The 26,994-nt window shown below is 35.3% G+C and overlaps 1 protein-coding gene across 1 annotated transcript in view; it reads left to right on the top strand.

Moving 5' to 3' along the window:
* HBS1L (HBS1 like translational GTPase) overlaps positions 1–26,994 on the top strand; it is a 50,532-nt gene that overhangs the window by 20,220 nt on the left and 3,318 nt on the right. Inside the window, exons 5-15 of the mRNA XM_034418854.3 lie at positions 11,466–11,574; positions 13,970–14,229; positions 14,344–14,509; positions 15,521–15,638; positions 16,003–16,149; positions 16,814–16,888; positions 19,358–19,475; positions 19,593–19,661; positions 22,785–22,889; positions 24,329–24,419; positions 26,517–26,625. Coding sequence (XP_034274745.1) covers positions 11,466–11,574; positions 13,970–14,229; positions 14,344–14,509; positions 15,521–15,638; positions 16,003–16,149; positions 16,814–16,888; positions 19,358–19,475; positions 19,593–19,661; positions 22,785–22,889; positions 24,329–24,419; positions 26,517–26,625 — 1,367 coding nt within the window. The remainder of the gene's footprint in view (positions 1–11,465; positions 11,575–13,969; positions 14,230–14,343; positions 14,510–15,520; positions 15,639–16,002; positions 16,150–16,813; positions 16,889–19,357; positions 19,476–19,592; positions 19,662–22,784; positions 22,890–24,328; positions 24,420–26,516; positions 26,626–26,994) is intronic.

The raw sequence follows: 26,994 nt of genomic DNA, 5'->3' as shown, positions 1-26,994 counted from the left end.
GTCTTGTTCTTCCATTGCATCAATAGACTCAAACAGAATGACTTAACTTAAAAAGAAAAATGATAACATGCTTTGCAATGAAACTAAAGCGAGTGAATAATGGAAGAACTATTTCAAAGATTTGTATGTTTATGGCAGCAAAGTTAAATTTAGCACAAAATTGGGAAAGAGATAAGTTGTCGAAGATAATGATAATTTAAACTTGAAGAATATGCAGTAATGGCAAAATTAATGGCATACATTTACAAAAAAAAAAAACATTTGAGCAAGAATGGCTATCTTACATATTACAGAATAAGGCAAATTTAAATATCTAGAGAATGGCTTTTAAGTGCAAAAGAAGCTAAGGAGTTGAAATCAAACAGTTATTGTTGTTCATAATAACCACAATGGGCATACTACTTTTGAAATCTTGCCAAAAACATCTTCAAGGTCTTAAACAGGCAGTCTACAAATAGTCCTCGTCAATGATTGGTTGCTTAATGGCTGCTTGAAGTTATGGACCTCCCCAGAGCTACTTATGACTCATTTTTGAAATTATGATGGTGGCACCATCACACCCCGGCAGTCCCCTAATTGTGTTTTAGGTGCTTGGCAACTGGCTAGCATTTACAGCCATTTGCAGCATCCCAGTGTCATGTGACTGTAATTTTTGGCATGTTTTGCCAGTTTTTGACATTTATTTCTGGTTTCCGGCAAAAAATGCCCATTTGGTGAAAATGGGTATGCTTAATGACTGCAGTGTTTACTTAATGATCACTGCAAAAAGTTGTAAAATTGGGCCCTGTTTAATGATCTCCACAACCTCTGACTGTTATTTGGGGCTCAATTACATTCATAAGTCAAGGACTACCTATACTAGAGTCAATATCTATGGAGATTCTTAGTCATCCAGGTCATGCTTGTCCCAAAGGTGCTTTTTACAAGAGGCAACTGGACTTTCTGATTTTTCTTCGAAGATATTTCGTTTCTCATCCAATAAGCTTCTTCAGCTCTGACTGGATCAGTGGTGGGTTGCTACTGATTCGCCCCGGATTGGGAAAACCGGTAGTGGTGGCAGGAGGCTCCGCCCACCCTCCCGGACACTTCTGCACATGCGAGCACGTGAGCGCCCACAAGTGAACCGGTAGTGATGGGTTTTTAAACCAGCCCATGGACTGGATGGTGGGGAATGGAAGGATTTGAATTTAAATCCTTCTATTCGCCACCATCGAGACAGAGCTGAAGAAGCTTCTTGGATGAGAAGTGAAACGTCTACAAAGAAAAACTAGAAAGTCCAGTTGCCTCTTGAAAAAAAGCTAGAGTCAATACTGACTGGAAGGCAATCAGTCTATAAACCACATGTTTTCATAGTTTTTTTTCTCTCTGTTTTAAACAATTAATATAGAATTTAGTACTTAGCTCAGAGATTTAAATTCTTATATTGTTAAAAGAAGTGCAACTAAATGTAACTTAATGTTTTCTTTTTTTTTTATTGAAAAGTTTTAAAAATTTTTACACATATTTTCCCCTCCCTCCTCCCCTCTCCTGCCCCAACCCTCCCCCCCCGGACTTCCCAGAGCAAATACAGGGTATAGCATTTAACAAACATAAAAAAAAAACATACGCTAACTATCTATAGATTTATCTCCCTCTTGCACTTTAACTCCCCTTGTTCATATCTAAATATAACGATTTAAACAATTATTGCTTGAAAGTAATAAATCCACCTTCGTTCTTGTCCGTTCTTCAATAATAAGCAAGTCTTCTTTCTTCCAGTATTACACAATCAGAGCCCAGTTACAATTAACCATCACATCTCCAACCCTTACATATATTAACACATTAACAAAATATTTTAACCAATCTCAAATAAAATATATTGTAAAAACCTTATTTTTACTTTTTACCCCATAAACTTATATTGATTCTTCCTGGAAACATTCCTTACTTAATAGCTTTGCATAAACTTATTCATCTTATTCTCTACAAATCCACTATGCATAATCAAATACCATCTTCACTATTTAATATCTATTAAAAATATTGTAAAAACCTTCCCTCAACCCTTGCACCACTTATATTTTCCTTATAACCCACAAGTTTATATTTATTCTTTAATGTAACATTAATGTAATTTAAAACAAAGTATAAAGGTTTAAGTAATATCCTTCTTCTAACCCATAAACTTATATTAAATGATCTACACTGTCCATAACTTTTACATCTACAATATTTTTCTTTTAACCCATCAGTTTATATAAATTCTTCAACAAAGCATTCCTTGAAATATACTTCAAGACAAAAGTGAAAGTTTGGTCAGTGGCCCATAACAATTCAAACATAACATTACTTAATATAACTTTTCAGAACAAATCATGTCCCTAAATATAAGTAAATCATTCATTTTCACTATAATATAACTTTTCAAAACAAATCATATCCCTAAATACAGGTATAGTCATTCATTTTCACTATTACTATCCTCCCCAACAAGGAGGGTTATAATTTTTCCATCTCCATTTTTTCCTGACTTTTTTGCGGACCTCCTCCTTCAGTCTTATTCCTCCGCCTTCTTTTATTTTTATAAGTTCTTGAGTTTTCAACTGAAGTTGCTGTACCTTACAATCTTGTTCTCTTTGCAAAGTAGTTCCTTTCAGTAAACACACGTCTTTAACTGCGATTGAGAGTCCATTTTTGTAAAAAAGTTGTAAAGTTCCACTTCGAATCCTCCTCCTTATATTAAAAATCCCAACGCCTCCTGACAATTTTCCAATTGACTGTATCAAAGCCTCTGGAGAAATCTCTCTCAGTATTTCCTGATTACGCTCCTTCAAACCTCTCAGCCTTTCCTTCTTAATTTGAAAAACATCCATTCCGTTTTCCAAAGGCACATTAAACTGGATTGTTTCTCCCACCTCTTCATTCAGCAGCTCACTATTATTTGGCATTTGAAATACCAATACAGTATCTTCACTTGTATCTTTGTTGCGAATTTGAGTAAAAGATTCTTTCCATTAACGCGGAGGTAAATGATTCTAAAATTTCTTTAAAGAGATCCACAGTCAGTATTTGTGTATTTACTGATGTATATAATGGTAAGCCTTCATCACTTTCAAAAAAGCCAGCCATTTTTTTTTCTTCCCAATAAAACTTTCACTTTATACTTTTCCAGCAACTAAATCAATTATTCCAATCCTTAAGTGGTACAAGTCTTTTTTTTAGAAATAATTTTTAAATCCTTCTCCTTTTAAGATAAAATCCTCTTCTTTTAAACAGGGGCTTTCAACACAACATAATACTTTGTATCTAACTTTCACTTCTTCATGCCCCGTTAGAATCAAACGCCATCTTACTTTCCCTTTCTCCCATAGAAATTCAGAGGGAAGTGATAGACTTTTCGGAGTTAAAGTTTAATACTTGCAGTTTTAGATTCTCCTGTATTTGCTCTGCCAGCTTTCCAATCCAAAATCTTTTTTAAAATTGAGTTGCTGGGGTGGTCACGGCGTCTAGATATGCTTGAAGCAGAAACATCCCGGGTCCGGAGCAATGATGGGCTTTCCGGGGAGCTCTCACCCTTTAAGCCCCAGATTTAAAAAGAAACCTGGAGCTCTTGGGGAGCTCTACCCACACCCGTCGGCTCTCTTTCTCCCCTTCTCCCAGGGGGAAAGTTTTCAAGCCGCTAGACAGCTGATTTTCGCTGTTCTAGCGGCTCTAACGGAATCCCTGGGCTGGCGCTCACAAAGGAGCGTCTTTCGGTGCCGGCGGAGCCACCGGACTTAATGTTAAGTTAACTTAATGTTAATGTTAATGTAACTTAATGTTTTCTATGGTAGTTTCAAATTAAAGCTACACTGAGCACCAACTGTACAATCTTAGTAATTCCTTTGTCTGCTTATAGATATTATTTATGTACCTAGTTAAAAAAGAAACAATTAACAAAGAAATAGAATGATACAATGAAGGTTATTGAATTTTTTTTAATACTAACATGTCAAAAGAAAAGGAAATTATGTTGAATCATATTGTTGAAAATAATATGATAGCAAAGGTATACAGTATAACTGGAGAAATATTGGAGGATTTTTACTTATGCAGTAGCTCTGTAACTTGTTTAACATCTGTGTGAGAAGTGTATTAGTGCCCGAAAAATGGAAGGGTGCTGTTAAATGGAGAAAAATGTAACCAAGTTACATGTACAATTTAGTTTTTTATGTGTATGTGGAAAAAAAATTCTGTTTATGTCAAAGTGTATGAGTGTGGCACTAATGAGCAAAATTTGAGAAGTATAGTGCTTTTTCACGCTAGAAACTGGTCTATAGGCCAGTTTTGCTCTTAGAAATTCATTGAGAAATGCATGAATATATGAAAAGTTAATGAATTTTATTTGAATTAGGAAAAATATATAAGAAAATGAATGTTTGAATTCTTGAATGTTTTAATGAAACATTTGAAATGAAATAATTCATTTAACAATAAATGAAATGAAATAATTTCAATATTTTGCAATATGTGGAATTAAAAATGTGCAATATGTGGAATTAAAGATTGATTGTTGAGCATGCTGAATGGATGGATGTCCAGTCAATGGAAACAACGAATGCTTAGCAAATGTTTCAACACCTAAAAATAAATAAAACAATAACGTGTGATGTTTCTTTGCTGTTTTATATATTTATGCAAACATAACAAACAACTGTATGACATTAGAAATATTTTAGTTTGAGATGTGAATTTATTTGTACGCAAGTGATGCTCTTGTTGACTGAGATTTTAAATCATTTGTAGCAAATATTAGATTATATGATGTAACAGTTTAGATCTGAAAATGCTTTAAAAGATCAAGGTAGTCATGGTTGAAAAAGAAAGTGAGTGAATATTATACCTGTGTTGCAAAAATCTAGAGCAGATACATGAATTATATTTGCTAGAATATTTTCTAAAGATGTGAACACGGAGTAAGAAATTTTAGGATTAATAAACATTGCTAAAAGATTGGATGGTAGTATGTTGTCATTTGCAAAGAGTGTATGTTTTTGGGAGAAGCAAAAATCACTTAGATCATGCTACCACCCACTTTGTTTTATGAAGTGAGAGATGAGTATGTTAGGAAAAATCTAAATGAATGCAGTGGAAATGAATTATTTCAGTAATTTGTGCAGTAAAGCAACAGATAGAGCCAGAAATAAATAAATAATGAATGAATGTGGTTTGAATTAACAAAATTAGTGTCAATATAATAGAAATATGTTGAAATGATTTGGTTGTAGAGACTGAATAAGGTTGTGATTACAAAATGAATATAACAGAATGAATGGGCTGAAAGGAGAAGATGAAGAAATTTGTGGCTGGATGGAACTTTTTGAGATTCTCAAAAACAGGACTACCAGATCTGAGGTGCAAAAATCCAGACAACTGGCAATCAAGAATTAATGTCTCCTTGATCTCTTTTCTATCACTCAATGATAATTGTTATTTTGACAACCAGGTCTAATAATCCTGCTCGTATGGTTATACTGGAAGCAAGAACAGAAATAATAGGCTGAAGAAAGTTATATATTGAATAATATTGGTCTAAATTGCATTTAGTTAGATTTCCTTTTTTATATATAATTAAAAGTGGAAACCTTTCATTTCTGGCTTACTACAACTTACTGGTTTTTTTGTACATGTTACATAATGTTGATTATTTTAAAGGATACTTCTGTGATATGCGTATGTATGTGTTTATTGATCTTGAGAAAAGTTTATCACTTGTGTCATGTTTGGTATAAGAAAAGGTTATGAAGTTTCATATCCATAATATTTGCCAAAATGGAAGTATTACCTTCCAGGTTTTGCTACTACTGAAAGTATTTTTTTATTTGAACAGTTCAAATGGCGGGCTCATTTCTTCATTCCCAACTACAGTAATGCATGCCCCCTCTGGATGTTTTTTTAAAAAATTAAACAGTTATTTTGCTATTTTATATTTCAGTAGGTGCAATTGATCATCTGTTTGTATTTGTACACTTCTAAGGTGTGTGTATTCTGAGTAAATTTTACTTTAAACAGGTTTTTCTAAACTATTTAACTACAGTATTCATTTATATGTGTAGTCAAGTCACATCCAGTATAATAAGTAGTAAGTAGTATTTATAAGTAGTATTTATTTATTAACGCTTACTATCAAATACCTAAAGTCTAATTTTACAAAGTACTAAATACTATACAGTTTATTTTAGAACTTTACAATTTAATTGTAAGATAAACTTAAAACAATAGCACCATCCTCTGGTATCATAATGTTAGTTTTAGTGCCAGATAATACGTCATTTCTGGAAACATGAATAAATTGTAGTAAAAGTATCTGTTCGTTATATCTTATACTTTCAGTTTTACATACTCATAATGAACCAAATGCTCAACAGAAATTCTACTGAAGAACATCAATGTGGACTATATAAGCTCTCAGTTTAGGTGTTGAAGATTAGGTCTACTCAGTATTTAGTATTTATTATAATATGTATTTATGGTCACAAACCTGTACATACTATTCCAGAATATTTTCTGTAATTGCTAAAGAAACAAATTACAGTCATTTAGCAAAATTTGGTGTGTAAGAAGACATAGACACTTGAGGTTATTTTTGGAAGGTGAGCTTTATACTGTGGAAGAGTATAGAAGAAATACATTTAGTGCACAAATAATTGCTTTTCAAAATACTTAAAGTTAACTTGAACTGAACCCATTTTACACAGTATAAAGCTTTAATTCTTTTAAAGATATTTTGAAAATTTCTGTAATGCTTTCTTTTCCCTAGGAATCTTCATATTAAACAGCTGATAATTTGGAAAATATTTAACTCTTTACTTTCTTGTCCAATTTTATTTTATTTTTATTTATTACTTGTTAATTTGATTAGTAAAGTATACATTTAAGAAGAAGAAAAATCTCATAAACTAGATCAGAAAACCCTTGATTTTAGCTATAGGCAATAATAGAACTGGTGAAAGAGTCCCCAAGACTGGAGGAAAGCATGTTGCTTTCTTCAAAAAAGGAAGTAGGAGGACCCAAAAAATTACAGAGCTGTTACTTTATATTTACTGAGCAAATTTCTGAACATATTATTAAACTGAATTATTTGTGTGAATACTTGGATTAAATGCATCAGCTAACAAAAACCATCATAAGTTTTCCACAAACAAGTCATGCCACACTAACTTTATCTCCTTTTTTGACAGAAAGATAGTAGTAATGATGGAATGCCACAGAAGTCCATGCAGGACCCTGTACTCTTCAACATTAATGAATTGAATTATTAATTCATTAATAATGAATTATTAATGAATGAAAGGGTTAAGGGGATGATTCTGAAATTGACAGATGACGCACAAATAGGATAAGTGGCTGATATTTTAGAAGAGAAGAAAAAGATTCAAAAAGATCTAAACAGATCTAAAAAAAAGATTTTAAAAAATGGTCCTAAGTAGAATAAAAATTAACAGGGAGAAATGTAGGCATCTACATTTAGGTACGAAAAATTTAAGTCATAGGTATTGCGCAAGAAAAAGCTACTTTGCCAGTACTACATATGAAAAGAATTTGAATGCTCTTGTTGAACAAAAGTTAAATATGAACCAGGAGTATTTTGCAATTGTTAAAAAAGCAGTGCTACTTTGGGATATATTAAAAGGAGCATAGTGTCCAGATCACAGGACTATTTGTCCCAGTTGGAATTATACTGTGTCCAGTTTTGAGTACCACATTGATAAACTGACATTAGTTCAGGGAAGGCTGTTAAGATGGTGAGAGGACTGGAAATATGAGGGTTGATAAAAGCAACTTGTTTATTCTGTAGAAGAGAAGACAGGATGGGGGTGGAGATATACCAATCTTTAGATATCTAAGGGTTATTATATAGGGGATAGAGATACTAGTTCTCTGTTGTGTCGCTGCACATGACAAAGTCTAATAGCTTGAAACTGCTGGGAAGTAGATTCAGTTAGATGCTACTGTATGATGAATTTCCTGATCGTAAGAGCAGTTAACCAGTGAAGTAATTTGCCTCAAGTAGTGATACTTTTCACTGCATTGGAGGTCTTCAAACAGATGTTAAATAGTCATCTAACCAAAATACTTTTAACAGTGGTTTACATTTGATCAGACTAGTTGACCTCTACCTCTATGATTCTATGAACATGTCATTTTAGGTCATTGCTGTTCCTCTTTTTTATTCTGTGAGCAGGACAGTGTTATCTCTTCTAACTATATTTTGTAGTAAGTGCTTTTTCATATCTTTTAAGTATTTTATTTCCAGTTAGTACATTTACTGACAAAATGGAAATATTAAAAGTAATTATTTCTAGAGTAATTTGTATTATTCTTGGGTGTGATCCATGGATATTTCCTGTTGAAATGTTTTTCTTGACATTTATGCTAAACTGGAAGATCAATTCTATTTTAAATCATTTTAAAATATTTTAAATTCTCACTATTTAGAGCCCATATAAAATGTAAAGATGTCCTCTTGTCTGTTATCAGTTCCAGAGGGCTTTCAGTCTTTTTAGCTGTTAATTGCTGTTAGATGAGTACCTGGATAGTTACTATAGAATGTTTAGGGCACTGAACAACTCATTTAAACAAACAATATAGAACAGTATATAAGCTTTGTAAAGAAACAGTAATTGAAAGCTAGCAGGGCTTTTACTTGGAAACCCCCTTTCTATTTAGGAAATAACCTTTTTCTAAATAACTCATTGTTCTTGCTTGGAAAGTTATTTAGAAATGATTTGCAAAGAGCTGAACATTTTTGAGTGGTTAGTATAATGCTGACTGAGCCTCTTTTAGTCAGACACATTGATTCTGAGCTCAGTTCACTGTTAGCAAACATAATTTAGAAGGGAGTTGAGGTAAATAGGTGGGAAGGATCCCTCTTATTGATGCATCTTGTGCAATGCTAATTCTTTTGTAATTCTGCAATATGGTATAATCTACATCAGCAGAAGTTAAATAGGAAAATGAAAAAATGTGGATGGACAATAATATTTTAAAAACATTCTTAGAATCATAGGGCTGGAAGGGACCTTGGAGGTTTTCTGGTCCAACCCTCTGCTCAAGGCAGGAGTCCTTATACTATCCCAGACATATGGTTATCCAAACTTTTCTTGAAAACCTCCAGTGATGGAACACCCACACTCATGGAGGCAAGCTATTCCATTGATTAATTGTTCACACTGTCAGGAAATTCCTCATTTCCATGCTGAATCGAGCTTCTACCCATTGCTTCTTGTCCTGCCCACAGGTTTTATTCAGAATAAATTAACCCCTTTTCCCCTGGCACAGCCCTTCAAGTATTGGAAGACAGCTATCATGTCACCCCTAAAGCCTTCTCTGTGTTAAGCTAAACATGCCTGGTTCCCTTAGCTGTTCATCGTATGATTTAACCTGCAGATCCCTTATCATTTTTGTTGCTTTCCTCTGTATTCTTTTTAGGACCTCAGCATCTTTTTTTATACTTGGTGACCAGAACTGGACATGGTATTCCAAGTGTGGCCTTTCCAGTGCAGTATAGAGTGGTACTATCACTTCCCATAATCTTGATTCTATCCCTCTGTCCATACACTTTAGGACTGTGTTTAATTTTTTGACAACTGCAGCAGACTGCTGTCTCATACTTGAGTGATGGTCCAGCAGGATACTTAAATCCCTCTCACAGATGCTATTGTTGAACCAGATCCTGCCGATAGAACCGTACCTGTGCATTTGGATTTTCCTGTGTGTATGCAGGACCCTACTTTTCTCACCCTGAACTGCATCTTGTTGCACAGAGCTTAATGCCCAGATCTGTCAAGATCCTTATGGATCTTGAGTCTATCTTCCAAAATGTTATCAATTCCCCCTCTTGGGTCATCTACAAGAGTGTCCCTTCAATCCCCTCATCTAGGTCATTTATAAAGATTTTGAAGAACACTGAGCCCAAGACAGAACCTTGAGGTACCCCACTGAAAGCTTCCCTCCATGTAGATGTAATTGTAATGGCCAACACAAATTGAATTAAGGAGATCCACATTCTGTGCCTAGAATAAATTTCACAAATTTGTTAAATATTTGTTTTGAACATTATTTCCAAAACCTTAGAATTTAGGGATTTGTTTTTTAAACTGGAAAAATATATAGGCTGAAATAATCTGAAAGTTGAATGCATTCCCATTCTGAGCTAACTATTTAACTTGAGTATATTCCCACTAGAAAATATACTTCAGCATATTCCCACTAGAAATTGGCCATTTCCAATTGACTTGAACAAGATGATTCTTCCCCTTATAATAATATCTATCATGGTATTTGCATTTCAAAAATTATAATCAAACCCAGAATAAACGTCAACATGATCAATAGTAGGCATGTAAGATGTAGTTTATTACAAAGGAAATAAACAGAGCCAAAAGTCTGCAAAAAAGCTAATACAATATTAATATGATTTAAAGGGATGTATATGATCTAAACCATGGGTGTCAAATCCAAGGCCTGGGGGCCTAATCCGGCCTGCGGGATGCTTAGATCCGGCCCATGGGGCCACCCTGGGAACAGCAAAGGATTGGCCCACAGTGCCTATGGCAAAGGCTTGCAGGAGACCATTGCAGCCCAAAATGGAGCTTGTGAGGGCTGCGTGTGGCCATCCTGAGCTCTGTTTTCGCTGGTAAAGGATTGCAGGAGGTCGTCTCAGCTGAAAACAGAGCTCTGGAGCCCGTTTTCAGTGGAAGAGCGCTCGGGCCACCACAGGCACTCCTGACACGAGTGATTCCGAGTTGGCCATGCCCACCCCAGCCACATCCACTCTGGCCCTCTGAGGTCAAATACAACCCTGATGCGGTCCTCAATGAAATCGAGTTTGACACCCCTGATCTAAACAATCTATTTTGGACACTTGAGTCAAAGGGAGAAGCAAGACAATGCAATTATCTGAAATATAATGTGGAATTGAGGATGAGAGGGATCTTTTGTAAGGATATTGCAAATTTTAATATACAACATAACAAATTTTAAGTTAAAAAATAAAAAAAAATCTGGGGATTTTTCTTGGGAAAATGACATTTCATGATATATTTTTTTTAAAAAATGACAACATTTTTGATACCCAATTCCTGTTGATGGATCAGATCCTCCAAGCAGAATCTGTATTAAGGAACTGGTAGAAAGGATTGTAGAATAAGGAGCGAAAAAGAAAAATCATAGTGGAGATAGATTAGCATGATAATTGATTTCACCATTACTTACCAAATTTCATACAAGACCTAGGATTCTGCAGTTCTTTGTCAGATCTCAAATTAGAAAGCTTGTACTCAGAATGTTATATGTCGAGTCTAATTTTTCATACTTTTCTTGTTCTAAATTTTTAAGAAGCTACTTTGTATTATCTGTTGTCAACCTATTGTGCAGGCCAATCTAGATATCTACTCAGTTTGCTCTATTGTTACGGTTTTATATTTTTCTCATTCTGCTAGGAAAAGTGAGAGATTCTCAAGCTATCAGAACAGATTCTGACATTGTGCCAAAGGTTACCAAAATGACCGTATCTGGAAAGAAGCAAGCTACTGGCTTTGAAGTCCGATGGTAAACCCTTATTCCCCTCAAAATACATTTCTGCTAGCTCTTTTTTTTTTGAATAGTGAACCTCTATTGACTTTTATTTTGTTCTGCTTTTTGGTAAAGATTTACTATTATATATGCATATATAAATAGCATGGCTTCTTGTTTCATTTGTTTAAGTTGACATAAAAGGCATCTTGCATTTGTGATTTTTTTTAAAAAAAACCTCCACTGTATATTGTAGGTAGAACAACAATGTCATTTTAAAATATCTTTCCGTAAATTGCCAGATTATTCTGAGGTGAATTCAGATTAGAGCATTGTAAATTAAATTCTTGACCAGATAATTTATGTGAAATGCAATCAATTCAGAAAAAAGAGGGAAGACATTTGGGTCATTGTTCAGATGCCCATGTTCTATACCACATTGTATAATATATGTTCTCTGTATGCCTTCCTACTGACTGATCTCTTGACTGATGGACCAGTATCTACTTTACTACATCTTATTTATTATGTTCTATTTTCTTATAGAAATGACTATTCCATCTACATGCAGTATGTTGTTTAAGAATTTGATAGATAATCTGTGCATTCTGAGTCTCTAGTGGTGGTATGTTTACAAATGGAGAAAATGGGTATTGTTCTTGGCATGGGAGAAACATCTTGTGGCTTGAAGTTCAACTGAACAGTTTCAGGCAAGGTTGTAGTGTAGTTGAACAGAATCCTGGAACATTTTGGTTGTTCCAAATGTTAGTTAAAATGAACATGAAAGAGTCTAATGGAATGAGTAGGGCAGGGCTGGTGCACCTCACCCCTTTCTTCTCTCCTCTTCGTGGCCTGTGCGTCTGCTTTTTCGATCTTTTTTCTTCTTTCTTCCCCTTTCTTCCCTTTAGTTTTATGCTGCCATTGCTTCTGCTGTGCTTCTGTTCAACAACAGCTTACTTGTTGGCCTCACTATCTTCCCACCTCTTTCTTTCAGACCAATCTGGGCTTAGACTGGACATGGCCTGTCCACAATCTGCCTGTTCTTTTGAGTTCTGTTCTGCACATAATCCAGTTTTTACTATTTGGATACTAAAATAGAGAGATACATATTATAGTTAAATGTAACACTAAATTAAAGTCATCATGAAAGACAAAATGTTTAGTGAAGAGAAAGTTCTAATTCATACACCAATAAAAATCTCCTTATATTCGATAACAGCAAGTAGTATAGAAGGAAGGAAAACTGAGTGTATTTTAAAGGCTTCACTGACAGAAACAACCGGATAGAAAAATCAATTTGTTCCAGAATAAAAAAATGAAAATAAAGGAAAAAACCTCCAGGAACAAAATGCCATTAAATGCTAATTCCTACTATAGATCTGAATATCATTGGGTTCCTGCTTCATAAAAAACAGCACCATTTTATATTTAGACTAGTTAATTGAAGCTGCAATACAGTTGCAGATTTTCCCCTGCTGGAAACTTGCCTTCTGTGTTGGTTTCCTACATTCTGGGAAAAAATACAAGACTTCGTATTAATGAAGCTTAGTTATACTATAGGTATTTAAAATTCACATTCTTAAATCACAATTTGTAACCAGGCTAATTTAACACAGAGAATTTGTGCCATAGAGATTAAGATTAAGAGATCCTGAATATGTTTTCTTGTTTTTTTAAGGGACTTTAATGACAATGTGAGACAAAAGTAAAACTATTCCCAACGAGGCAGATTTTTAGCTTTAAAGCATGATATGAGTTTTTTATATTTCTATCTATAATTGATATTTACAACAACTATAAGTGTGCTACCTTATTATAATTCCACTATAGCATGCATATTTTCCAAAGTGTCCCACCATATATACTGAAATGACATAATACTATTATTTCAAGTTTGAAACAATAATACATTTTAGAATTGCCCCTTGCTTCACACCTTGGAATATAAGAAATATCTGGTTGAGATGAATGAGAACTCCATGTAGCCTTCCCAACAGGGCTTGTCCCTTCAGAAGCAGCTCTTTATAACTTGTTACAGCAACATAATTAATGCATAACATGTTGTTTATCTTTCCTAAGACTATATCTCAAGGCAAGAAAGGTAGAGGGTAAATGGAGGAAGACGATTGTCAAATAGTAATTTAGCAATAGTTAGAATAATTTTGTACTCTATCTGAATGCTTTTCGTAGCAGTAAGGGGAAAAACACCCACATAATTCTGCATTTTATTTGAAGCTTAGTAAAGTAATAGAGTAATATACTTTTTTGCCATAATCCCATACATAGAAGAATTTACCAAATATTTATACAGTAGTTAATTCACTCATCATTTTTTCTTCATCTGAGATTGTAAATACATATATAGATAATTTTATTTTGATCTGTAGTCTTTTGAAATGCATTCTCACATTCATTCTCTGCTTTTTTGTAGTGCAAATGTAGAAGAGAATGGACATAATACCATTATGCCACAAAAAGGATTCTCTGCTGGAGATACCATTGCAAATATGGGGATAGCTGAGATACAACCTAAATCAACTTTTCCCTCCCAGACCATTCAAGTATCAGAAGACTCATCAGTAGTACCAACTCCTGTGAAAAAGTCTGGAAAATCCAAACAACAATTAGATATAAAAGCTGAGTTGGAGAAGAGACAAGGAGGAAAACATTTGCTTAACCTTGTAGTAATAGGTATATTTATTTTGGTGCAAAAATGAAAAATATATGTAGTTCCTCTTTTCAGTTACAGGCGTAGAATGTCTTCTAAAATAAATTAATCAGTAATAATGTGGTGTTTCTTTTTAGGACATGTTGATGCAGGAAAAAGTACTTTAATGGGTCATTTGTTGTATCTTCTGGGTAATGTGAACAAGCGAACAATGCACAAATACGAGCAAGAGTCAAAGAAAGCTGGAAAAGCATCATTTGCTTATGCATGGGTTTTAGATGAAACAGGGGAAGAGAGAGAAAGGTGAGAAAAACTACCCTTTTACATGAAAATTGGCTGTGGTAGCAGTGGTAACAGTAAAGTTGTTTTTGAGGTTTCTGTGTACTGTGTACTCAGAATATATATATAATCATATATGATTAAACTGTCTAATTCTGATATAAAGCTATGGTTTTTACAAGAAACTCACTACACATAATTTTAAGGTAGTATTTCTGCCTCCAGGAGATTTTATTTTACTGAGAGACCCCAGAGTAGATCCAGATACAATTAGAAAAAAAATATTATTATTAGGCTATTGGTACCAGATTACTTCTGGAAATATTTGAATCTCCATTGCAGAATTAGAAATTAATTGTAGGAAGTAATACGTGGGTTAAAACTCTCTTGGGTGGTGGCAACTTGTTCATATAATATAACATGTAGGCTAAAATGGCAGATCAATGCGTATTTATTCAATCACAATTATAATTTTTATCTAATATCATATGCTCTTACCCCTAAACATGATGACTTATTGCACAAACTTTCTGAACTTTGCTGTATCATGTAACTTTGATTTTAAATATGATGGCTGAATGCCTTTACTATCACTTCAATATATTTGTATTTTTTAATTTACTCTCCTGTTTTAACTCTCACATTCTGTGGGATATTTTTGACATTAGTTGTTCAAAAAGATGTGAATATATGAAAGACTAGAAACCTCTTATGGACTTTTTGCTGAAAATGGGAAAAAATGAACTGGTGATTTATAGATTTAAAAGGGTGAATATGGGAAACAGTGTCTTGACATGTGACTTTAAAGAAGGAGGCGAGAATTTGCTTCTTTATATTTTATTTCTTTTCTTTCTATATTACTTTTCATATGTTTTTCTATGTTTTTCTTTCTTTTAATCTTACTTTATATCATTTCATTTTATTTCTATGAAAATCTATAATAAAAGTTATATTTAGAAAAAGAAGATAGGGTATACAGATTGATTTTGAATATTACTATAAATGATCCATTCTTTGCCTGTTCATTATTTGTAGGGGAGTGACAATGGACGTAGGTATGACCAAATTTGAGACAAAAACAAAAATTATTACACTAATGGATGCTCCTGGCCATAAAGACTTCATTCCAAATATGATCACAGGAGCTGCCCAGGTAAAGCCTTTCCTAGTATCATCTGTCATACATAAGGCACTTTTAAATTGAATTGTAGTATTCACTGGCAGTTTGATTTCCCCATATTATACATACTACATCATGGATGCAAATTGTATTATGACAATCAGAGGAAATAAATTATTCTTAAAACATTACTTTGCTCGGTAATGTTATTTTTGCGCATTATAATTATATCAACAAAATGAGAAATGTTGTGGTATTTCATTTGAAGTGATTTAAGTAAGCCTATCTTTATGATAAGGCAACAATAAGAAAAAGGCAAAAACATTTTAGATGTATCTAGTTTTTGTACGATTAACCTATACCCAAGAAATACAACTAATCAAGTGGTTTTCCTTAGGCTGATGTGGCTGTGTTAGTGGTGGATGCCAGCAGAGGGGAATTTGAAGCTGGTTTTGAGACTGGTGGACAGACACGAGAACATGGTCTTTTAGTTCGATCATTGGGAGTAACACAGCTAGCAGTTGCAGTCAATAAAATGGATCAGGTATTGCCTTGATTTTTTTCCCAAAACTTCTTTTATAAATATAGGCTTATTTTTTATCAATACACATGAAGAGAACAGCGAGAGGAAGAGAAAGATTTTAGATAATATTCACTTTGAAGTTAATCTCTAGTATCTTTTGAAAAAAGATAGCTAAAACTTAAAATAGAAGAAAACGGTGTAAGCAGGATATATTAATAAAGTATTTGCTTGCGTTTCCTGTTAAATGATAGATTAGCCACACCAATGCTAGCCTGTTAATTTCTTCAGTGTGCTTAGTTTTTTCCTTTGTTATACTATTATTAATCCGATAATTTAAAATTAAGAATTAAAATTTAATTTTTAAATTTTGCTTTGTTATGAGATATTGCCTGATATAATTAACTTCCTAGAATACTGTAATTATACTGTGTTGTTATATAGTTGCAATTAATAGCATTCCTTAAGAAATGTTAAGTCCACTTCACATGCATTTTTAATAGAACTGCTACTTGAATACATTTTAAAATGTTAACACATCACATTTTCTACTATATTGCCATCTTAAATTGATAAAAGAAAGCAGCAAGGGAGAGGTTCTTAATGATAAAAGATAATTTTCATTTGTACTAGAGTAATGTCCAAATATGTTCCTATTCCTCAGTAAAGTATCATGTTTATATTATAGGTCAATTGGCAACAAGAACGATTTCAGGAAATTGTTAATAAACTTGGACAATTCCTTAAGCAAGCCGGCTTTAAGGTAAACAAAAGATTATAAAAGAAAATAAAAAATAAACGCTTTCAGTAAAACATGGAGTACAAAAAATAAAAATGTAAATCCATGCAATATCATATTAAGAATTCTTAGCTGACAATTAAGAACCTGGTAAAAAAGAGGCAGTTTGACCTAGTGGTTAAAGCACCAGGCTAGAAATGTGGAGACTATGAGTTCTAATCCTGCCTTAGGCATGAAAGCCAACTGGGTGACTTTGGGCCACTCAGTCCCATCCCAAACCACCTCACAGAGTTGTTGTGAGGAAAATAGAGAATGAAGTATGTTCATTGCCTTGAGTTATTTGTAAAAATAATAAAAGTGGGAAACAAATATAAACAAACAAATAAACAAATGCCTAAGGAGGTTCTTAATGGGAGAAGTGTCCCCTTAGATAGACGGGTCTGATTCATCAGGTCTTTAAAGGTCAGTGCCAGCACCTTAGATTGTGTCTGGTAAGCAAGTGGAGGAATCACAATCCTGGTATTTTGTAGTGGGTAGCAGTAGCTGTCACATTTTGTATGATTTGAAACATGCATCCCTTTCAAGGATGCAAAATATCTTGGGGGTAGTCATAATGGGATCTATAGCCAAGGCACGGGTTGGATAACCAAATCAGAAATGATTGTAGTTGCTTCCCTGGCTATAATTGTTAAAAATTACTTCTCATCACAGCAAGCACTTGGGAATTTAATGACTGCCAAGGATTTTATTAATTAAATAATTAATATAGCCACCCATCTCACCTATATGACTCTAGGCAGAGTACAGTATAAAATCAGATAAAACAATGGTAGAACAAGAATATAACACAACAGTTAAAATTTTAAAACAGTTTCAAACTCAGATATAAGTAAGACAGTGGAAGAATGGATCAGCATTCTACATACAGTACATCCGACTTGTGGGCTCGCTAATTCCTGAGGTCCCCAGGTTAGTTGAAACAACCAGGGTTTGAGGGATTTCCTAAATGCCAAGACGGTTGGTGCTAATCACATCTCAGGGAGATGTTCCACAGGATCAAGGAACACTCCCAAATTACTAACTTCCTTTTCTAGAGGGAATACAAGCTCATCCAAAACAGACTTAACTGCACTATTTACCCAGAGTGCTACCATATTATCTGGATTTAATTTCATCTCATTATTTCACTTCTAGTCTCCAAAGTAACTTAAACAATTTCAAGAGTATCAATTACTTTGTTGGGGTTCGATGGCAAAGAGAAGTAGAATTATGTATCGCTACTGTATTAACTTCTCCCAGTGGTTTTGTGTAGATAATAACAGTTGGTGGGGCAAGATGAAGCCTACGGGCACTGAGGGACAGCAAAGGATTGGTATTCCCAAATCATCTTCTGGTCATGTCCTAATATGAAAGACCAGAGCAAGTACAAATCAGTGCCTTCAAAATCAGATTGTTGTAAAAGATGTAATGACTGACGTACTGAAAGTTGCCATGATGTTTTTGAGAATTGGGTGGGCTATACTCCTTTAATTCATTTCCCAGCATGGATTGTGCTTTATGATCAGGGGTGAAATGTAAAATTTGTTATTACTGGTTCTGTGGGTGTGGCTTGGGGGGGTTAATGTGACTGGGTGGGCGTGGCCAACTTTTAAAAAAACTTTTCAAAGCATTTTTTCTACAACCTCTTCGGCCGAAGAGGTTGCAAAAGAAAAAAAAATGCTTTTAAAAGCCTCGCTGCTGATCAGGCAACACAGCTGGGATCGTCAGAGGCTTTTCAAAGCATTTTTTTTACCACCTCTTCGGCCGAAGAGGTTGCAGAAAAAACTGCTTTGAAAAGCCTCTGACAATCCCAGCTGAGCCGCGTGATCATCAGAGGCTTTTTTTTTTAACTTTTAAAAGCATTTTTTCATCGGAAGAGGCTGTAGAAAAAATGCTTTTAAAAGTAAAAAAAAAAAGCCTCTGATGATCGTGCGGCTCAGCTGGGCATGGGCGGGGGGAGGCGCAGGTATTTTTGCTACCGGTTCTCTGGATCACCTGCCGCCATCGCTACCGGATTGGGCGATCCGGTCCGAACCGGGAGCATTTCACCCCTGCTTATGATTATGATCTATGATGGCTGCATGATCCAAAGAAAAGTTGCATTTGCTTTCAAAAATTGCTCCAGAACACCTTTCAGAAATTGAATCAATCAGGACAAAAATGCCTTTGGTACAAGCACACAAATGATAATGCTGAAACTTTAGCAAAATATGACCCAATCAACAGTACAAGGGACACTGATTTGAATTATTTCTACAGCTCGATTGTTTTTTAAAATGGTCTTAGTTGTCTCTGAATTTAAAACTTTTATCAGTTAATTTTATTATATGAAATTATAAAACACTCTTTCCTGAAAAAGCAGTTGTGCTTAATTTGAATTTCAGATGCTTGCATTTAATAATATAGAGTTAATTATTAATTTTGCATTGCAAAATAAACATTTAATTCAACCAGGAATCAGATGTAGCTTACATCCCTACCAGTGGACTTGGCGGCGAAAATCTTGTTACAAAAAGTCAAACAAGTGAATTGGCAAAATGGTACACAGGAAAATGTTTGCTGGAACAAATTGGTAAGTATATACATCTTTGAAGATTTGAAAATTGTTGCAAACACAGTACCAATAAGCCATATTACATTGAAGTAAAATATATGTCTGTTAACACAATATATATTGATTTATTTACAGATTCTTTCAAGCCACCTCAAAGATCAGTTGATAAACCATTCAGATTATGTGTATCAGATGTTTTTAAAGGTATGTAGTAAAGTCTTCCCAGATGGATTTACAAAAGAGGTTTGTTAAAATTTGGATACATCTTGTATGAAGGAGCAAAAAGGAATGAAAAAGCAAGTTGTATATTATTTGAATGGTCTAAAATTGATAGAAATAAAAGGAAGGTATATAAAATTGGTTTGTTTGATCAAGGTTAAAATAGATAATGTTAGTTGTGGCAACCCTTAATGGACTTTGACTGACACCTGAACTGCAATGGAGCTTTATGGATTTCTTTATAGATAAGAGATGGGAAATGGATGGAGAGATCATTGGTTGTAAATTAAGAGGAGGTGAAACATTACCAAAATTCTTTATTCTTTATACTTGCTATATGAAAGTTGGAACTAACTTCTTTATATATTCACTCCCTCCCTTCCTCCCTCCCTCCCTTTATTTTAATTTATATTAGATTTTACTATTGCAGTTATAATCTTAAAAAAAAATATTTTTAGAAGTCTCACCAAATGTTTTTTGTAAACAATTTATTGGAGTGTCACAAAAAGCATGTTAGAAAGTGCTTCTCTTTAAACCATTTAAGCAACAACATTCTTTGCAAGATTTGTGCAGCTATTTCAAAACCCGTCCCTGATTATCTGTTCATGGAAGCAGAGAGTGTTCCCTGGAATGTTCTATTCATACAGAGATATATTTTGCACATCCCTAGAGACATCTGGGGATAACTTTCAAATCAGCTGTCACGCTTTACAAAGGACATAATTTTTCTAATCCTTGACTGATCATTTAGCCAGCAGGCATGCAACCCAGCTCTCTTTATAAAACTTAAGTTTTTCTTTTTGTATAGCTAATCCCTAAAACTTTCTAAGAACAATAAGTTGGCTGGGGGATTCAGAGCTCAGTTTGGTGTTTGTGATAGCAGCACAACATTATTTGTACACTATAAAAGTGCCATGTACCTATTAGCAATTTTTGGAATGATACTCCTTTGAAAAAAAATATTTTCCCCAAACAACTTCACTATGCATAGAAAACAAACACATCTAAAAGTAATTTGGATCTTTTTGTCTTAATTCAATAAGATTAATTCTGGTAGTCTTTGGGTTATGATGGCAGTTGGGACCAGAATTTCTGTTGCCAAACAATGCAATTCCAAAATGCACCATCACATGACTGCATCACTTAGCAACAGCAAATTCCAGCAGTCCTCAGGACTCTGTGGCAGGGGTGAAAGCTAGCAGGTTCTGACAGGTTCTAGAGAACCAGTAGCGGAAATTTTGAGCAGTTTGGAGAACCGGTAGCAGAAATTTTGAGTAGTTCGGAGAACTGGCAAATACCACCTCTGGCTGGCCCCAGAGTGGGATGGGTATGGAGATTTTGCAATATTCTTCCCCCAGGAATGGGGAGGGAATGGGGATTTTGCAGTATCCTTCCCCTCGAGTGGGATGGGAATGGAGATTTTGCAGTATCCTTCCCCTGCCATGCCCACCAAGCCACGCCCACTAAGCCACACCATGCCCACAAAGCCACGCCCACAGAACTGGTAGTAAAAAATTTGGATTTCACCACTGCTCTATGGGTCATTTAAGTGAGGATCTCATGTGATCACGATTTCTGACTTCCTGCAGGCTTCTCCACTTAACTTTGTGAGTGGGAAGCCAATAGACAAATCCTAATCATGAACTGTGCATGAACTGGATGATGATCATGTGACTGCAGGGAGCTGTGATGGCTGGAACTCTTAAGAAATGGTCATAAGTACCGTTCGTTCCGCACCATTGTAACTTTGAGTGGCTGCTAAACAAATGGTCATAACCCAAGAAGTGCTATGAACATGCTAAACCAAACTTGAAGAAATGAATAAATCCATGAGTAGACTGGAAGCAGAAATTCCAGCATACTAACTTTATTTTAAAATTGTTTACAATGTGTCAAATTGTTAATGAATTGTTAAAGCAAATTCCTGTCTGAAAGTAAATAATTTGGGTGTATGTAATATTGGGGACTAAAAGCATATTTCAAATAGCTAAATGTATGTGTGTGCCTTTGAGTCAGCATTGACTTCTGTGAGTGCCTGAACACAGGTCCTTGCATTTTTCCTGGCAAAATTTCAGCAGTGGTTTGCCATTGCCTGCTTTTTGTTCCTGAAGGAGAATGACTGGCCCAAGTTTACCCAGCTGGCTTCATGCCTAGGGTGGAATTAGAACTCCCAGTCTCCTGTTTCTATCTAGCCTGAATGATGCCTTAACCCAGGGGTGAAATGCTCCCGGTTTGGACTGGCTCGCCTGATCCGGTAGCGATGAAGGCGGGTGGTTCAGAGAACCGGTAGCAAAAATCCCTGCCCCCCCCCCATGCCCAGCTGAGCCGCACAATCATCAGAGGCTTTTTTTTTTACTTTTAAAAGTAAAAAAAGTAAACTTTTTTCTACAACCTCTTCGGCTGAAAAAATGCTTTTAAAAGTAAAAAAAAAGCCTCTGATGATCGCGTGGCTCAGCTGGGATTGTCAAAAGCTTTTAAAAGAAAAAAACCCTCTGACGATCCAAGCTGAGTTGCCTGATCAGCAGAGGCATTTAAAAGAAAAAAAGTCTCTGCCGATCAGGCAACTCAGCTGGGATCGTCAGAGCCTTTTGAAAGCATTTTTTTACAACCTCTTCGCTGAAGAGGATGTAGAAAAAATGGTTTTAAAAGTAAAAAAAAAAATGGCCACGCCCATCCAGTCACATTACCCCCACCCCCACCAAGCCACGCCCACAGAACCGGTAGTAACAAATTTTAGATTTCACCACTGCCTTAACCATTACATCAAATTGTCCCTCAGAAGGCAAAGAGAAAATTTTATTATTTTATTTTTTATTATTGAAAGTTTGAGATAAAATAAAATAGAACAGAACAACCTACAATGAACCTCGTCCCCTTCAGAACCAGTAAACATAAATTGAAACAATGGAAGGAGGAGAGGGAGAGAAACATGTATAGTTAAGACCACAGGGAAAAGATTTCTGTAATCGGTGTTCCGTTTTCATTATAAAGCCAATCTGATTAATTTAGAAGTTTTATTCTTTTGAAAACTAGACCTTTGCTAGTCTGAATTTAAATCAATAGTGTTATTTTATCTTCAGTTAATTTTCTTAAATATTTTTGTTCTAGATCAAGGATCAGGATTCTGTGTGACAGGTAAAATCGAAGCAGGATATGTCCAAGTTGGGGAACGACTCCTTGTCATGCCTCCTAATGAAACTTGCACTGTAAAAGGTACAGTATATGGATCAAAGGTTTTTTTGGGGGGGATTACACAATAAAGAGTTTCAGGAATTGGTAACTAAAATGATCAAATACTGGCAGTCCCAGTTGCCGTCATTAACAGAGAACTCGGATCATTAAGTGAATATGCACCCCAAGCCAGCTTGGTCCCTCCAGCTCTGCACTCTGCCTTGTTGGGTTGCAGGTATCTCCAGAACCATACAACACTGGGGCTGCTTGTCATGGTCCAGGAAGCCACAGCTGCCCCATCCCTTGCTCTCCTGCACTTGGAGATCCCTGCTGCCCTGTGCTTCACTGCTCCAACTGGCCTTTTCTGTGTTCTTGCTCCTATTGCTGTTGATGCATGATTGGCCTAATATTTAAAGTCTTTTTAGATTGGTCTAGAAATTTCATAATGACATATAAAGGAAATAAATATTTTTATGGTTATATGTACTCAAAGTATATATTATGCTTGCTAGTCCTTCAGTTGTTTTGTTTTCATGTTCTTTTTTCCCTGTGAGATACATTGGTTTTGCAATTTTTTTTTGTATTTTTTACATTATATACTATGTGTTTCTTAAAATTATAAGATTCTATCCTAATTCTTGGACATAAATGTTTTGAATAGGAATGTTTAAATGATACCCATGTTCCTTGAATGAAGCATAACATGTTATAATTCAGTTATCCATTAATAAATGTGCAAGAGGAAAAACAGGTTTGTATACTGAATTACCGGTATGCATAAAATAAATAAATTAAAATTCAGAAGACATAGAGCAGGGGTCTCCAACCTTGGCAACTTTAAGACTTGTGGACTTCAACTCCAAGAATTCCTCAGTCAGGTGGCTGAGAAATTCTGGGAGCTGAAGTCCAGAAGTCTTAAAGTTGCCAAGGTTGGAGACCCCTGACATAGAGTTAGATCTGCTTGATTTTTGGTGTCTAGTTTAAATATTCAGAAAGAAAGAAAAAAACGATCTAAAGATTTCTATATGAAATTTCTTATTTACATTTGATTATCTGCATATCACAGAAACTCTTCAATGATTCTTTCAAATAATGTAGGGGTTTTTAGAATACAATTTTGTGGCCTGCATTACGCACATGTCCATGTGAAAAGACACACAGAAATGTTTTCACTTATTTGTGGAAAAATGAAAGCAGATAACTCAGTCTAAAAACCTGTGGACAGGACACTTGTTGTGTGACACCCATAAAAGCCTAGTGCTGTGACTTGAGAAAACCATGAATAAGCAAAATATTTATAGATAACAGAGGTACCTGAAAATAAAATGTTTCTCTGATTTTAGTCAACAGGGTTTACTATCACTTCATTCATACTGAAAACTGAGGAATAGCAGTTGATGCAGCAGAATTGTAGAAACAGTTCTTTGTAGCTGTTAAACCAAAGTAGTTCACTATTTAGTACTGGTTTTACTCATTTCTAGGAATTGCTCTACATGAGCAGCCAGTGGATTGGGCTGCAGCTGGAGATCACATTAGTCTCACTTTGACTGGCATGGATATCATCAAAATCAAGTGAGTGCACAATAGAGTTTGACTAAGCAACCGTTTATATTTAACATAACCTCTTATAACCGTCGTCCCTGATCATGATGCAGAAGAAGCATGTGGGAAGTTTACTTGCGTCTTTCCATCTATAATAGTGCAGATTCACTAACTCCTACAAAATGCAGTTTGAACTTGGCAGTGTTCTTCATCCTAATTAGATTTTGCCAGTTGTTTGACTAAAACAACAAATGAGGGATACTTCACAATTCCCTACAGTATTCATCTTAATCTGCAGGCAATTTGAGTATATAAAGTACTCAAAAATACTTTAGTAACACTGGTGTTTAAATTCTTTGCTGCTGAGTAACAGTTAATTTGAAATTACAGGCAGGTAAGGAATAGAAACACGACTCTGCTACTGACTGAAATAAGTAGGAGAATGGTGTGTATCTGTGATGAGGTGTTTTACTTCAACAAAATTTTGAGTGAAACACTCCCTCAGAGGTGCTTTGTGATGCAGCAGGGTCACCTTCCTTCTAAGAAATAGAGGACAAGCTGTGGAGGACCCACTACATTTTGGCAAGCTTTGTAGAAGAGGTACTACTCACTCTTTCAAAACTTTGGACAGGTGCAGGAGCTGATATCCTACTCTGCCTCCTGCAGACTTCTTGCCAAAAAGTTTGGGAGGCTGGTCTGGAGGAGGTGAGCTGCTTTGACAAGTGGTATGGGGGATGTGCTGAGCTCCATAACTGGCACAGCTTGATATGTGGTAAACCATGATAGAGAATGTTTCTCTGCCTGCCATATCGTGTCCACACGTCATGCAGTCAGTACGCACGTGAAGCCTCTTCTGACTACCAGGTGGAAAGAGTCAGGGGCTTTAAGATAATGCAAAATGCTTGGTTGAAGACATTGCTACTTTGCTTCCACAAAGAGATTCTCATTGTTTCTGCAGTGGGAATCTCTTCATCAAAATTCAATCCATGTTTTAAAGAGTTTAATAGCGATTTTGCATTCTAGTATAGGCAATGTGATTTGTAATCCATTTTTATAAGTAAAACACATTTTGCACAGCTGCACATATTCATTTTTGCCTGCATTCTTTCTCTTGGTTAATGTGTATTTTCTGTAATAATTATGAACTTAAGGGGAAGCTTTGGTTCAGTATGGTAGACTTCAGAGAAAACTAGCTGCCACATCATGTGATCATGTGACCTCTTTAATAGCATTGTGTCATGACACCACCACTCAAATACAGGTAGTCTTTGCTTATTGCCCTCCTCATTTAGCAAATATTCAGAATTACAACAGTTTGTTGCAGTTGTCATTTTCTGTTTGGATGGAAACTAATCAAGGAGAGAAGCAACTTAGAACTAAGGAGAAATTCCCTGATAGTTAGAACAATTCATCAATGGAACAACTTGCCTCCAGAAGTTGTAAATGCTCCAACACTGGAAGTTTTAAAGAAGGGACGAGACAACCATTTGTCTGAAATGGTAACAGGGTTTCCTGAACAGTGGGACAGCAGGTTTCCTGAGCAGGGAGTTGAAGTAGAAGACCTCCAAGGTCCCTTCCAGTTCCGTTATTCTGAAGAAGGGTATATATGGTTTAGTGACCATTGCACTTAGCAGCAGAGTTGCATGTCCCAATTGAGGTTACCAAGTGAGAACTACCTGAGAGTGCAATTGCAAAGGCAAAATAACTGAACCTACCCTTTTCCAAAAGAGTAAAACAAGAATATATTCTTGCCCCACTGTTATTTAATATATTAATGATTGACAATTTTGCTAAGACAAAATTTCATTCTCCCTTTCTTGCTCAACACTCTATCCCCTTTGTTCTGTAAGCTGATAATGTGGCCATTCTATCTCTAACACGTGTGCTGATGTCTTTATACCTTGTTATTTTATTGCTCAGGGAGCACTTTGAAATTAATTATTCTAAAGCAAATGCTAATATTGCAGAAGGCAGTAGGAAGGGAAGATTCTTTCAACCTTGTTTTTTGTCACGGCCCATAAACCTGGGCTAGCTGATTTATGTTATGGCATGTCATGGCATTATTAAAAATATACAGAGAGTCAATATCAGTATATATTTCATATATTACTCTGTTGTCTCTTGCAGTGTTGGTTGTATATTTTGCTGTCCCAAGGAGCCAATTAAAACCTGCACACGCTTCAGAGCTCGTGTTCTTATCTTTAATATTGAAATACCCATCACCAAAGGATTTCCTGTGAGTGTAGCATTTTTTTTAGGGATTTCATGTATATTTTAAAGTATTATTTTCTTCAGCCTTTTTAAATGGACTCACGGTGCTAAAAGAATTTTACATGCCAATGTTTTCTTGCCATTCTCAGCACAAAGTAGAGAGATTATCGCATTCTAGGTGTAGATGGATATACAGGTAGTCCTTAACTTACAGCAGCAATTGTAATCGGATTTTTCATCATTAAGTGATGCAGTCATAAAGCACAATCACTTAGCAACAGCAAGCCTTGGAGACCTGGTTACTGTCACTAACCAAATCTTACCGTTGTTAGGTGAGACAATTTTCTGCCGGCTTCCCACAATCAAATCAGTGGGGAAGCCAGTAGGAAGTTGC

The sequence above is a fragment of the Pantherophis guttatus genome, chromosome 1 (assembly GCF_059756535.1).
Source record: "Pantherophis guttatus breed Tessera chromosome 1, ASM5975653v1, whole genome shotgun sequence".
NCBI lineage: Eukaryota > Metazoa > Chordata > Lepidosauria > Squamata > Colubridae > Pantherophis > Pantherophis guttatus.
This window is presented reverse-complemented; position numbering and strand designations above follow the sequence as displayed.